Source organism: Tympanuchus pallidicinctus, unplaced genomic scaffold (genome assembly GCF_026119805.1).
Source record: "Tympanuchus pallidicinctus isolate F22 unplaced genomic scaffold, pur_lepc_1.0 scaffold12, whole genome shotgun sequence".
Lineage (NCBI taxonomy): Eukaryota > Metazoa > Chordata > Aves > Galliformes > Phasianidae > Tympanuchus > Tympanuchus pallidicinctus.
The window spans coordinates 1,048,557-1,063,776 of record NW_026294637.1 but is presented as its reverse complement, the minus strand read 5'-3'; the positions used below and the strand labels follow the sequence as shown (position 1 = coordinate 1,063,776).

General features: G+C 51.6%; 1 protein-coding gene across 10 annotated transcripts in view; it reads left to right on the top strand.

Annotated features, from left to right (window-relative positions):
- The window catches only part of GLCE (glucuronic acid epimerase), a 34,000-nt gene extending 22,319 nt beyond the window's left edge, over positions 1–11,681 (top strand). For 6 of the 10 annotated variants that reach the window (XM_052671858.1, XM_052671866.1, XM_052671857.1 and 3 more), the window contains 3 exons: positions 2,961–3,520; positions 5,512–5,757; positions 8,027–11,681. In XM_052671858.1, coding sequence (XP_052527818.1) covers positions 2,974–3,520; positions 5,512–5,757; positions 8,027–9,051 — 1,818 coding nt within the window. In that variant the 5' untranslated portion in view covers positions 2,961–2,973 and the 3' untranslated portion in view covers positions 9,052–11,681. Of the gene's footprint in view, positions 1–2,079; positions 2,187–2,960; positions 3,521–5,511; positions 5,758–8,026 lie in introns of those variants that run through there. The other 4 variants (XM_052671862.1, XM_052671860.1, XM_052671859.1 and 1 more) reach the window with 2 other exon arrangements.
- Positions 11,682–15,220: the final 3,539 nt, after the last annotated feature.

Here is a 15,220-nt window from a genome sequence, read left to right as displayed (position 1 = left end):
CTGTGTGCTCAAGGCTCGTTGGTCCTGGTTGCTAAATGCTGTGTGTACAGCATGAGCAGAAATAGAAGTGAGGGCTGCGTGCCTGCCTGCCCTTGGCACACCCAGCCTTCCCACAGGAGCTTTGTGCAGGAGGAGGAGTTGTGCTGTGCAGTGTGGGGCAGTGGAAAGGAGACCTTCCTGCTGGAAATAAGAAGTCATTTTCTCTCCCCTTGGAAAATAAGATAGGTGCACGAAGTGCGTGTCTGTCTGCGTGCTTGTGCAGAGCAGGGTTAAAGCCGTTCCTGCTCACCGTGTGAGCCATGCAGATGAGCAGAGGTGTTTTGGGGTGGGACAGAATGCAAGAAAAGACCTCTTAAAACACCTTGTGTTCCATAGGGCTGATTGCTTGGGAAAAGTCCAGCAACAAAAAGCAAGCAGGCAGCACAGGAATGAGAGGGATGTCTGCTTTCCAGGGAAGCACAGCTTCTCTGTTCTGGTTTACAGGGGTTTATTGCTAGCAGCCTGCCATGCCCGGGGCTGTGTGCACCCCCATCTCTTACCAAGGATTAAAAGGTCCCTTCAGTAAATCCAGGGCTTCCCGCAGGAACTCTATTTTATCCTTATTGTGCCAGGAATTATTATTCTGGTTTAGGTGCCATTCTTCTGTTTGCATTTCCTTTCTTCTTCCAGGACGGCTCAGCCCAGCACAGGAGCCGTCCTGTTTGGTGGATGTATGGGGCTCTGTGCAGAGCAGTGATGATAGAGGAAAGGCATCTGAGCTGCCGGGCTGGAAATTTGGCTCTGGCGTCTTGGAATTTTCCAAAAGAAACAGTCCTCATCGTGTTTTCAACCCTAAAACTCTCCAGGAAGGAATGAAATGCCAATGGTGAGAGAAGAGTTCAAGGAGAGGCTCTGATGGGCGCACAGCTGGGAATGCTGATGGCGCGTGTGCAGCATGGGATGCCAAAGTTTGTCCTTCCTGCAGGCAGCAGTCACAAAGCCACAGCAAAATGCAGTCAGTTTGTTTGTTTAGCCTGGTGGTTCTTGATGTCAACCCACCTTTGTAGCAGCAAATGGGAGAAAATACCCCCCCCCCATGCCTTGAAATGCTTTCCCATCCTGTGCTCATCCAATCCTTTAAGTATCATCTGATGAAATGCTTTTCATAAGAGCACTGAGGGAATAGGCCCATTTAACACAGCCCCTCTGCAGCTTTAAATTACCTCTTTCTCTCATGGAAATTCTGAATTCTTTCTTCCACAGCTGGATAAAGAAATCCATCTCTCTGTGTATCACACCGTCAGCCTTTCTCCTGCACTGGCAGCTCTGGATGTTCCAGTGCCTGGCGAAATTTCATGCAGTGAAAACTCCACTTTTCTTCCTGAGTCCTCTTCAGCTCAACTGTAGCTCATAAAAGCTCAGTATCACTGCAGCTCACACTGTGCTGGAGCTGAGCATCAGCATCTCCCATTCGGGGTCCCAAAAGCTGCTGCGTGCCCCATCCCTCTGCCTTTCTTTGGTTGGGGTTTTGCTCGTGTGCTTCCAGAGCAGAACTGAGCTGAGCTAAAAGGGCTTTGAGGCAGCATGGCCAGGGACTGTGCACAGCTGGGGGAAAACACATGGGGCTGTTTGAAAACAGTCATGCATGTGGGGTAGTGGGTGTGGGAAGAGTGTGGTTGATGTTCCCCATCCCTTTGCCCATCCCCTGCTAATCCAGATGAGTTAATTAATGTTGAGTTTTCTAGCTAGGAGTCAGAAATGTTATTCACTCTTTAAAAAGTGAATTATCCCCGTGTGTAAAAAGAGCAGAACGTGTTTGTTGAGGTCATCCCAAAAGCATCATCACTGAAAACCATCTGCTGATGCAGAAAATTGGATTTATTCTTATGCCAGAGTTTCCATAAAAATACAATTACATCTAAATTTATGCTCTCTAAAAGCTTACAGCAAGCCAGGCTTTTGGCAAATAAGACACTTCTCTTTTCAAGTCCGGTTTTAACTGACCAGATGGTGCTTACAGTGTAGGAGCATAAGACTGGTGGGAGATAATTGATTGTTTCCATTTGAAAATAATAATAATTAAAAAAAAAAAAACAAAAGGTGATTTTTAGCTGTGTGAACTCCAGACTTTGGTTGTGGGGTTGTTCCACTGGAAATCCTCTCGTTGCTCTGGGCACGGTGGTGGTTTTTCCATCTGAACGGTGAAGGTTTGTGGTGATGCTGTGATGGCTGCTCAGCTTCTCATTGGTGGTGAGAGCGTGGAATGGCACGGTCCTGGATGTGCAACACAATGTGGGGGACAAGAGGAAAGTATCCTCCATTGGAGGCTTTAAAGGCAAGGCTGGATCAGGCCCCGGGCAGCCTGATGTAGCTGTGGTGTCTGTGTGCATTGCAGCGAGTTGGACCGGATGGCCTTCAGAGGTCCATTCCAACTGCAAGGATTTTATGGTTCTAAGTGGCTGAGTGATGCCTGCAGAGAGGGGCCTTGGGGTAAACTCAGCAGGGAGGAAGTTAAGAAGGGTTCTGCACTGCTGGAGCTCAGGGAGCATTGGGGCACTGCTCTTGGGCCAGCTGAGTTTACCTTGGTTTAACTCCTAGATTGCCCTGCGTAGAGTCAAGAATTGGATTTGGCATTCCTCATGGGTCCATTCCAACACAGGGTATTCTGTGATTATTTCTTTTTTAATTTGATCAAGCGTTGGAATGGACTGCTTAGGGAAGTGCTGGAGTCCCCATCCCTGGTGATATTCGGGAGCCGTGGCACCAAGGGATGGGTGATTGGACTCAGAACATCCAACTGTGCATCAAGCTCAGAAATAAAACCCCCCAATTATCCATTAAACAAGCGAACGAAAGCAAGAAATGCAATGCTTGGACTCGAGGACCTCTGAGGTCTTTCCCAAACACGTGGTTGTGTCAGTAGTTCCAGCCCCAAGCCCGCTCGGCTCCGCTCCCTGAACGCCTCTCCCTTTGTTTTGCAGGTATGGTGTGAATATGCGTTGCTTGGCAGCTCGGGTCAACTACAAGACTCTGATCATCATCTGCGCTCTCTTCACGCTGGTGACGGTGCTGCTGTGGAACAGATGCTCCTCGGATGGGGCCGGCCCGTTCCCCCGCAGCCCCGGTGGCCCCGAGCGCCGCGCGGCCGCTGCCAGCAGTGGCCCCGCACGGGATGTGGCCAAGCAGAGCGAGGAAGCATCACCCCAGGAACAGCAGAAGGCTCCTCCCGTCGTGGGAGGCTTCAACAAAGCCCCGGGGCTGAAGTATGAAGAGATAGACTGTCTGATCAACGACGAGCACACCATCAAAGGGAGGAGGGAAGGCAGCGAGGTCTTCCTGCCGTTCAGCTGGGTAGAGAAATACTTTGAGGTTTATGGGAAAATTGCTCAGTACGATGGTTATGACAGGTTTGAATTCTCTCATAGCTACTCCAAAGTATACACACAGAGAGCACCTTACCACCCGGATGGGGTCTTTATGTCCTTCGAGGGCTACAACGTAGAGGTTCGAGACAGAGTGAAGTGCATAAGTGGTGTTGAAGGTTTGTGCTCCACGTTTTCCTTTTCGGTTGAAATGCTTCTTGAAATTTGCTGTTGTCGTTTGAGATGCAAAGGGCTCCTAATTTTGTCACGACAGCGTGGATGAAAATGCATTGGGGATCAAGAAATGTGGTGCAGTCTGCAGCATCACATCAACTTGTTTTTTGAGGTTAATTTGTCTTTTTCACTTGGGCATCAGCCGAACAAGCGCTTCTGGTTCAAGATCCTTTGTCCAAACGCCAAATGGGTTTCGGAGAAGGGAAAAGGACCCCTTTGGATAGGGGTAACATACTGTGGCGATGAAGCTGGGCTGTTAAAAGGGCTGACATCTCTCAGCTCAACTTGTGAACTTTCCTTACACTTGTTTTTGTGGCGTGATTATGTGTGCTGGGAGCAGGGTGTAGGCAGAGCCCTCCTGGAACACCTTCATTACCAAAGGTGTGAGCACATCCCAGTAGCTATGCGTCCTCTGTGTGCAGAAGGCTGGGGAGAGGGGTTCCTTTCCTCTAGTTGCAGTAATTGCTGACTGAATACAGCTTAGGGAACAGGCACGTTTCACACCTGACTGTTTGGTTATTCCTCTATTGGCCTCCCTTTTTTTGCAGCAAGTGTTTTAAGAGCCATCCTTGTGCCAGAGCCTGGCTATTGTAAAGGCAATAGTTAGCAGCCAGCAAACAGGGCTGAGAAATGCTTGTAGAGGAAGAGTTTGAATACTAAAACACTCAGCCAGGTTTAGCTCTTGCCTCGCATGCTTCCAGCCCTGGTAACGCTCACGTTGTTGCGTGATGAAAACCTCGTGCTGTATTTTCACCTTCTCCCTTTCTGCAAGGTTAATGCGTTGTTATGTCCTATGACCTGGAGAATTTAATCTTGTCATCTTGTATGAATTTCAAGTCAAGCTCTTCCAGCACATTTCTTTTTTTTTTTTTGCATCTTTCAGTCTCAACGAGTGCACCCTTTAACTGCAGATGCTTAGCACTAATGAGCAAGCTGGCTTCCAAGAGCAGCGATAGCACGCGAGACTCAAATATTTCCTCTGATGGTTTTCTCTTTAGGCAGCAGTAAACCATCACATCCCCATCAATGATATTTATTAGGAACGTGAAGCACAGAAATATGTATGAAAATGTACCTTTTCCCATTGAGTTTAAGCAATATTTTCACTGCAGTATTAGTTTCTGAGCTTGACATTGCCAAAGGGGAGAGTGGTGCGAATGCCAACTTGTTTATTTGCATCTTCCTTTTTCTCTTCTTACGTGCACATGAAAGCTTGCAGTGCTAAACGTGCTGCAAGGGGGTCACGGTGCTGTATTCCCACTTTGGATTCTTACTTTGCAATTGGGAATTTGCCCCAGACAAAATGTAGGGCTTTGGGGAATCCTGCTTTCCTCCATTCTATCCTAAGCAATGTGTGTTTGCCTTGTTCTGCACGTGTGTGGCCGGGTTAATTGGCACATCCCAGCAGAGGTAACAGGGGCAGCTGGGGGTTGGGAGGTTCCTCCTTTAGCACCAAGTGACTCAAACCACAGTCCAGCAATAATACAGCCATTGAACTTGAAAAGATGCATGCAGTGTCAAAGGGATTTGTTATATGGGATGTCGTGTGGGGGTTGGGGAGGAAAATCTGTTTTAAATGCATGTTAAAGTCAGTATGATGCATCAGGACGCAGTTAAATGGGAGGACCACGATAAGGACTGCTCTGCCCTTCCCCTCTGCTCAGTTCTGCCCCATTGCAGATCCCAGTGCCATTGGGGGCAGTTCATTGTGTGAGTGGACTTTCCTTGAGTCCAGCTGGTGGTGAAGCCTGTTAACCTTTGTGGTTGGATTTGATGATCTTGAAGGTCTTTTCCAACCTGAGTTATTCTGTGATTCTCACCTCTGCCAGGAGTACATTGGTGGTGGGGAAGGAATGGGGAAGGCAGCGTGCAGCACTGCAAACACTGACATGTGAAACTGTGCCAATGAAACACTCACGTTGCTCCTCTCTCCTAGGTGTGCCCTTATCCACCCAGTGGGGGCCTCAGGGCTACTTCTATCCCATCCAGATCGCACAGTACGGGTTGAGTCACTACAGCAAAAACCTGACGGAGAAACCCCCGCACATCGAGGTGTACGAAACGGCTGAGGAGAAGGACAGGGGCAGCAGGGCAGCCGAGTGGACCGTGCCCAAGGGCTGCTCCCTTTCCACAGTGCCCGATAAAGCCAAGTTCACCAGTGTTAAACACTTTGTTGCTCCAGGTGGGTTATGGCAGACAGACGGTTGGCTCGCTCAGCAGAGGGCTCTCCTCCATTTCCTCTGGTTTTGTTTGTATGGAGCAGCTTTCCATCCTTAGGACCTTACCTGAAAACATCATTGAGTTGTGTATTTTATTGTTTTTACTGTTTTTTCTCCGTCACTGCGCTTTGAAACATCCTTATTTTAATTAAAAGACATGTGGGTATATTGGTATATATGGGTATATTTGGGGAGGGCAGTGCAGCTCAGCAGAGCAGCTGTGCTCACATTTCCTGAGCCTGCTTCCTTCTGTTCCAGAATGGAAGCAAAGCACTCCAGCCTGCAGTGCTGGAGCATGATGCAAGAGCTGGTATGTGCAGCTGGGTATGATGTGAGATGGCAGAGAGGGGCAGTTTTCATCCCGAGCAGATGTGCCATGCAGGACTGCTGCTGGGACCCTGCATCTCTTCTTTGGGATGCCACTATTTTTGCAGTTTGAGGGCCATGCAGACCTCATTCTGGTTTAACCGGGTTGCCTTAATGAGGCAGCAAGAGGGAGTGCAGGCAGTTAGGGATGACTTCTTGTGCTCTTCGCCCTCTCTGAGTATAACTAAATCAGCTTCTGTGTTGCAGTGACTGTATATAGGTGATGAATATTTTTCCAAGGGAGGAAAGGAAAACCCCCTAATGGGCAGATGGGCAACAAAAGCCCCCCAACAGCTCCCAGTGTTGGTGGCGTTGCCAGGCTGCAGTACCACTGCCACCAGGCCCTGGGAGGTGGCCCACCACATCCCCATAACCTTGGCTTTGTGGGGCTGTGTGTGGGCTCTCACTGCCCATTGCACACCACGTGCCTGCTGTTACCTGCTTGACTTTCCCCTGTTCTGCTTCGTCCTGAGCAGAGGTTTATTTTGAGAAGTGGATTATTTCATGCAGGAGTTTCCTTTCTGCTCAGACAGGTTCGTTGATAAGGACGTAATGTGTTTTTCCTCAATCAATACCCATTAGAATTAATGAGTCCATTACTTACAAAGACAATGAAGTAATTTGCAGTTGGCACCTTAGGCTCAGGCCTCTGGGGAAAAGCTGCCGAACACTCTCGTGTCTTTGTAGTAGAGAAATACAGGGAGAGAGAAGGCTGAAAGAGCTGCTGTGTGTTCTGTCCTCATCCTTTATTGATGGCAGAGTGATGTGCAGGGCTGAAGGCTGCAGTCTGCATCCACTCTCTGAGATGGCTGTAAGTAATGGCTTTAGAGGCGCTGATGGCTGTGGAAAGAACACGCAGCCTTTAGGTTTCCTTCTTAAAGCTCCTTTTCCCATTATAGTTCACTTTGTTGTGGCACCAGAAGTTATTTACATGGAACTGTGCCCAGCACAGCAGTACCTACGGTGCACGGTGCAGAAGTGCCCATGATATGAAATGTGCTGGGAGTGGTTGGAGATGGGGAAGCCATTGCTGGTGGCCACAGCCCTCTGTTTGCTCATGATGGGATATTTTATGTGTCAGGAGGTAGAAGAATGGAAACGGTGGTCTTCCACGGGAGGGTTTTATACTATGGAAAGCTGTTAATTTAAAACATCTGCCTTTTAAGTGTTGGTCAGCCTCAAAGCTGTGGCATTTGCACGTGGCATTACAGACACATTAGCTGCATTAGGTGCTATTGCATTAGGTGCCACCACCTGGGAGCTGTATTTATTGTTGTGTTTTAAACTGAACTGAATTTTGCCAGCTGAGAGATTATTAAGTACTTCTAATATGTTCTTCTTTCTGGGTTCCATGGGGCTATAGCACTGAGGGACGTGGACAGGGGGCATAATGGGGTGTGTTGGGGTTGGGGATCTCAGAGGGCGTTTCCAACCGTCACGATTCTGTGGTTCTACTAAATGATAAGATCTGTTTGTGACCGTATTTCTTAAGGTCGTACCCTACCCCAAATTCCTGGCCTGCGTCCTCTCAGCATCACCTGGAGGCGCAGCGGAATCCCCCATGACTCTCCTTGCCTCTGCCCAAATCCTGGGTTCCCAGCAGCGGCTGCCTGGGCTGCGTGCTGAGCCCCCGGCACGCTCAGTGACTGTGGGTTGCTCCCCGCCGCAGCCATCGCTCACGGCTTTACTTTCATGCTTAATTAAATAATACATGTACAGAAAGCAGAGGCTGTTTGAATTATTGATCAGCTCGCCTAAAAGCATTTGAGTTTTGTCTGGTTACCTCCGGACGCCGCGCTCTGTATCTTTGATATCTTTAAAGAAATGAGCTCTTTCCCACCGAACGGTTGTTTATTTGTTTTGCAGAGAACACCGAGGGGGTTTCCCTGCAGCTCGGGAACACCAGAGATTTCATTATTTCTTTCGATCTCAAGTTCGTAAGCAACGGGAGCATTTCTGTGGTGCTGGAGACCACAGAGAAGAACCAGCTCTTCACCGTGCACTACGTCTCCAACACGCAGCTCATCGCCTTCAGGGAGCGCGACATCTTCTACGGCATCGGGGCCCGCACCGCCTGGAGCACCGTCACGCGGGACCTGGTGACCGACCTGCGCAAGGGCGTGGGGCTGTCCAACACCAAGGCCGTCAAGCAGACCAAAATAATGCCTAAGAAGGTGGTGAGGCTGATTGCGAAGGGGAGGGGATTCCTCGACAACGTCACCATCTCGGCCACCGCGCACATGGCGGCTTTCTTCGCGGCGAGCAACTGGCTGGTGAGGAACCAGGACGAGCGGGGCGGCTGGCCCATCATGGTGACCAGGAAGCTTGGGGAAGGCTTCAGGTCCTTGGACCCGGGCTGGTACTCGGCCATGGCGCAGGGCCAGGCCATCTCCACGCTGGTGCGGGCCTACCTGCTGACCAAGGAGCACACCTTCCTCAGCGCTGCGCTGCGGGCCACTGCGCCCTACAAGCTGCCGTCGGAGCAGCACGGGGTGAAGGCTGTGTTCATGAACAGGCACGACTGGTACGAGGAATACCCCACCTCGCCCAGCTCCTTTGTGCTCAACGGCTTCATGTACTCGCTCATCGGGCTCTACGACCTGAAGGAGACCGCGGGGGAGAAGCTGGGCAAGGAGGCACGGCTGCTGTATGAGCGTGGCATGGAGTCCCTGAAGGCCATGCTGCCTCTCTACGACACCGGATCCGGGACCATCTACGACCTGCGGCACTTCATGCTGGGCACCGCTCCCAACCTGGCGCGCTGGGACTACCACACCACCCACATCAACCAGCTCCAGCTGCTCAGCACCATCGACGAGGCCCCGATTTTTAAAGAGTTTGTCAGGAGGTGGAAGAGCTACCTGCGGGGCGGCAGGGCAAAGCACAACTAGAGCTGACAACCAAAGCCCTCGTGCCCGCTGGCGGCGAAGGTTCGGGCTTCTGGAGCTCGGCGAGGGGACACCTGAAAAGGTCGCATCCTAAATTCGTTTTGAAGAAGTGATCCTTAAAACTGATCTCCTAAAATAATTGCATTCCAGTGTGAAAACCTTTGGGTCTGATGGGCAGGAATCGGGGACTTCAGCTCGCTCTCTGTAGCACTCCACCGTGACGTTACCCGCACGAAGCAAAACCCATCTGTGCTCTGAGCTGGGGGACGATTTTGTTTTTGCTTTTTGCAGGAAGATATTTACGGAAGCCATACAGGTCTCTAAAGTCCAGCACTTGCCTGACAAGTTAGTATGTGGCCTCTTTGGAAATGGAGCTATTTGTGTATATGTTGGAACAGCGTCGCCGGTGGTGTGGTGTAATGCTGTAAACGTGTGTTTCCTTGTAGCCTGGGTAGTGGACAGCGTAGCTTTTTCAAGGTGTTCCTTTCTGTATGGATTCCCTCCCTGGGGTGACCGGCCTTTTTTATTCTCTGTCTGGAGGTCCTGTAGCCGTATGGCTTTGCGTCGCACCACGTAAGCACAAGTTGGTGGCTCATGGATGGCCCAGCGCTGCGGCTGCACCAGCCCTGACCTGGGAGCCAGGCACACGTGGGGTGCCAGCAGCGGGCAGCACTTCCCCCCCCAGCAGCTGGAGTCTCTTCTCGTGGAGCCCGATGTTCTGTTCTGTATTTTTTCATCACATCTGAGAGGTTTCTGTAAGCGTTGGCTTGGTTCTGTATACAGACCCGTGTTGAATTCCTGTGTGGCGTGGAGCTGGTTTTGAGTAGCGTGCAGGAAATGTAATTTGAGCACTGTCTTATGGGGGTTTTCGTTTTTTAACCTGCTTTCCCAAGATCCAGCACTTGAGAAATGACAATCAGCCCATAGGGCTCTGCAGCTCCGTCTGTGCTTTAGCACTGCTCGGCCTTTGCTGCCCGACACCAGTCATCAAACAGAACCCCAGCACTTCCACTGTGCTGGCAGCACGCAGAGGAGCAGATGGTCTGCATCTTGTCTTTGTGAGCCCATACCCACACCATGGGTCTGCCTTCACAGCGTGGAGGTTTCTGGAAGGGTTAAAGCGATGGCATCATTGGATGGCAATGGTGTGGTTTGTAGCACAGCAAACACCAGCTCGTCAGCTCTGTGCAGGCTTGCTGGGCTTTGCTCTCCCATCCCATCCAGGCACGAAAGCTCCCAACACGTCCTGGCGTGCTGTGATCATGTATGGCTGTGGGGCTTTTCCACTGATCCCATGACATGCTGCAGGTGTCGGTGTGCTTTGGCTTAAGGTGCTCCTACAGAGGACAGAGCTGCTTCAGACTGCGGAGAGGCTGGGCACGAGGACGGCGTGCATCTTGGCTTTTGTTTGCTTTTCTTGCTTTTTCAGTGCTTTTTTCTTGCAGATATTTGAAGCGACTTTGTAATTACTTGATCTCTGCAAACACGTGCTGTGTGATCGTACTGGCTAATGTGAAAAGCAGACGTCGCGGGAGAAATCTCAATACCAAAGTTAGCAGAGCTGATTTTTATTTTTAGTGTTGTTGTTTTTGTGTTTGTTTATTTTTTTTAACATGTGTGCACAGAGAAAACAACCCAAACGACGTGCTTCCTTCCAGCGACGGTCCTCGCTGCAAGCAGAGCATCTCCCCCTGTGCATCCCCTCCGGTTTTTGCCCCTTTTGGATTTGGGGAAGCGAGAGACACTTCCAGGGCGCTGCTCTGCAGCGGTGCCGGTGCCTTACCGAGGCCACCGTGCCCTCTTTTTATTATTATTTAATGACTTTCTTCTTGTTTTTCAATATCGGGTTGATAATGGCAGTGATGGTTGTGTTGGGCTGGGTCGGCCCCGGAGCGTTGGTGGCAACGCCGCTGCTCTGGGCGCGCCGCATCCTTAATAGCCGCGCTGCGTTCCTGTTGGCCGTGGCACTTGTGTCACTTCATCCCGCCGCCCCCAGGGGCCGTGGGGCCACAGGGATTCGGTGTGAGGGCTCCTCTTGGGGTCGTGTTTTCCATACAGAGCTGGGAGGGGATGGTGGGACGTGGGCACCCATCGCTTGGCTGAAGTCAGTCGCTTTGATCCCTGCGCTTTCCCGGTGGTCGACGTGACGAAGGTCCTGGGGACTCAGATCAGCTCGACGTCCCCGTGATGCTCGCTGTGCGCAGGGCCGACTGGAGGCGTGGTGCACTGCACACCAGTGACACACAAGCACAACCGTCCGCGTGTGGCCGTGCTGTTTTCTCAGCCATTGTGCAAGACGTTCACCGAAAGCTGCTATTTCCCTTCACCTTGTAATTGTACTTTATTTTTTCTACATTTTTACATGTGGGGTATACACGCCATGTGTTAAATATGCAATAAATTGTTTACAGGATGCTCTTGTAAAGGGTGGTCCTTTGTAAAGCTGTACAGACTTTGCAGTTTAAGCACAATGTGCACATGTTAGTTTTATATACGGCGAGACGTGACTTTTTGCAGAGGGAAAGGTTCTACTATGTTTATATACAAAGTAAATGGATCAATGTTTGTGCTTCATGTAAAGCTGCTTTATAAGATTGTAAAATAAATTTCTTTTTTTTTTATCTTAAGGTAAACACTGAGTGCTTGTGTTATTTTGGTCGGTATCTTCCCCCCCTCCCTATGGCTGCAGCTCGTTGAGGCTGGAAGAGCCCACCAGCACGTCCAGTGCATCACCAGCCATCAACCCGCCATCCTGATGGCCTTTGAGGCATCTCCTCATGGGGAATTTGGAAGGGTTTTGACTCAAAATTGAGTTTTACTCCAGCAGTCCCAATGTGCAGCCTGTCACCGTGATTCCCCAAAAGCAGAGCTGGAGTCCTGGAAACGCACAGAGCGGAGCTGCTGGGGTCCCCTCCTGTGGGCATGGGGGAAATCAGAGATTTCCCTTTCTTTGCACTTTCTTTGCACAGAAGAATGGAGGAGGACTTACATATGTTGTCTTGGTGCTGGGTCTGAATGTTTGCTGCTCAGTTTGTGGTGAAAGGAGATACATTTACCATCTGCTGAGGGCGACTGATGGCTCCCATGGATGTGCTGCACTTCCTGAATGCTGAACAGCGGTGTCTGCGCTCTGCTCGTCTCCTGCATGGGAAGGAGCCCTTTGGGTGCCAAGCTGTGCATTGCTCTGTGTCCAATGAAGCTCACATTTGTCATGGTGAAGTGCATGGGCTCAAAGCCATGCTGAACACTCGCCATCAGGGCAGGGAGTGTTTTAGCAGCTCCTCTTGTTTCATGGCCTCAAAGCACTTTGCTGTAATGGCTCTCAGGTGGTTTAGCTGAGGATGAGCTACAGGTGGCACCTGCTGTGGCGCCTAGAACCACATAGGAGTGCAATAATGAGAAAGCATCCCCTGTCCTGCAAGCAGCCCCCATCCTGTGGGCCCATCACTGCCTTCTGATCCTCCCCCAGCAGTGGGGCCGTGGCTCTGAGCGTGTCCCCCTGCTCGCCCATTGCCAACCTGGGCTGAAGCAGTGCCATGGCCTTGAGGCACTCACTTCTAAACCATCACAGTTGAGCGGTGCTCTGTCACCCCATTGAGGAAATGCACGAGAGCCCCAGTGCCCAGTGCAGTCTCTGCAGACGGAGGGCTCTAGCAGAGTGCTTTCCTCACACCCTGGAATAGCACAGCAGGTGATGCAGGGCTGGCTTTCCTGCACCTGCACAATGCTTCTGCATCACCTTCCTCAGTGCTGGGGCTTCATCCTGCAGGGCAGGAGCCCCGTGGGTGCAACACCATGGGTTTTTTAATGGGAGAATCACAGCTGCTCTCCGACACTGGCGTGTCCTGCAGTCCTCCAGAACTGGGATCCATGCAACCCAAGGCCCTGGGGATGCTCCTGGTGCCAGCACTGCCCCTGCTGCCTCCCAGCCCAGATACTGCAGGCACACGTGCGCAGGGAGCACCTAAACAGATTTGCTTCTGCAAAGCCCATTACCAGAGGGAAAATAACACAAAATCCAAATGGCATTGCTTGGCTGGGGAATGCTAACCCATTAATTTGATCGTAAAGAGGCCTTCTTATGGAAATCCTCACTTTATCCTGAGTACCAGCACAGATTGGTGCAGATTGGATCCCATTAACCCCGAGCTGTGCTGCTGGATCTTCGTGTTTTCCCCTTCCAACAAGGCTCTGTCGGCAGAGGCAGCTGGTGAGGAGCTGCCACCTCCCCCTGCCCAGGGGCTGAGCTGCTCACAGAGCATTAACTATGGATGCAGAGCACCATAATGCTTTGAGCCCTCTGTGCATGGCAGGGCTGAGCCAGCTGTGCTGGGCACTGTGGCCAGAAGCCACTGAGGGTGAGGAGGGTGGGAGGAAGCGCTTCCCAATGCAGGGTGCCTTTGGCCCATAGGATGGGTTTTTAGGCTGGCACGTCCCCAGCTTTCGTTCGCATCGTTCTGCCCCATCCGTGGGCAAGATCCAGGTTTTGCAGGGCTGCAACTCAAGGCAGACCACGTTGATGAATTAAATGGGCATAATTAAACATGCAGGCTTGGGGCTGCATTAAATATTAACCACTTCTGCCTTGGCGCCTCCACGAGCAGTAGGTCTGCAAGGATTGGGAGCAGTGCATGGCTCCGCTCCTCCTTTGGCTGGCTTTGCCCTGAGATTTTAGGCCCTTCCCATGGTTGGTCTTTGCACCTACGATGCAATTTTGAGAGAACCCACGGTCAGATTGTGGAATTCACGTAAAGAATTTAAACAGTGGAAAAAACCAAACGTGCTCAGAGCATCATCACCATCGTCTGCGTCAGGCTGGGATGCGCAGGATGGAGGAGCACCAACTGCCCTGGGGGCCCTGGGCTGTGCAGGGCTGTGCAACCCCTGCGTGGGGTTGGGGCATTTCTGGAGGGGCTGCACAGCTGGGAGGAGTCGGTGCACATTGGGATTGTGCACAGCTGGGGTGGGTGTGCATCTCCAGAGGGCTTTGCTGCGTCACCACGTGCTCCATCCACATCCCTTGCTTTGTGACCTTTATTGTACACCTGCGCTGTGCAGCCCTGCATCTTTCCCACTGCAAATGCCTTCTCCTGCTGGTTTGACTCAGCAAGCAGCAGCCCATGGCCGACGCGTGCTTGCAGCTCTTTCCAGATCCTCATGCTGTCCCGTGTGCGTGCCTGCGTGTCAGCTCCATTCCTATTTAGCTGCAAACAATGTCACGAGGGTTGTGCCCCAAGCTCGTTCAACACCTTTTACAGCTGGGGGAGTTTCCACTGGTTTCCAACTGACCTCACCGGTTGCTGCTGGGAAGCTTTGCTGTGCTGTGGGTGTGGGGCCGGTACCATAAGGGGAGCTGCCAGGTTATGGTGCTGGCAGGCAGCAGCTGCCGTGCAGGTGAGGGGTGAGTAGGAGCCGTCTGCATCCCCTTATAGGGCACAACGATGTCACCTCAGGGAGGGCATCGCCCAGATAAGCAGTCCCGAAAGGTGACATGGCACAGGGCTGGGGGGCACCTCAGAGCAACAACTAGGAGACGGTGTGGAGGAGAAAAAAGGCAGAATTTTGCAGGAAATGGTTCAAAGTGCACCTGAGTGCCAACAGCACCTTGGGAACAGTGGCACCGGTCAGTGGGGTCAGCAACAGCATCCCCTGGGAGCTGCACGGCTGGATGCAGGGGGGCACATCTAACCCAGCCACCTTTGCATCCACCCTGTGCTTCCAAAGCAAACCCAGACGTTTTGTTTGGAGAGGAGGGATGGCTCACACGGCTCTGGGAAATGCTTTCACGCTGTCCGTGTTGGCTGGGCTGAACGGGTTGAGATGGATTGAGAGCATTAATTCTCCCCGTGCTGTGTGAACGGTGCATTAAGTCTGGATGCAGTGCTGAGGGTAATGGCTGTGGGTATGTCCGCATGCCATTCCTTCGGCTCTTTACAGTAATGGCCACACAGTGCTCTCCAGTGACTCCCAGTCCTCTCTCTGTCGCTCTATAAGAATGCCGTGAGCTCCGCAGCGCTGCGTGCGGAACAGGGGTCGACGCAACACCAAGGGAGCGATGCGAGGACACCTCTGGGCAGCAGCACGTCCCTCCCTACACTGCGCTTTGCACTTTTCCAGTCTCCTTGGAGACAGTTGAGCAACTTTCTGCTCTTTTCCGGTGCTAGAGCGGCGG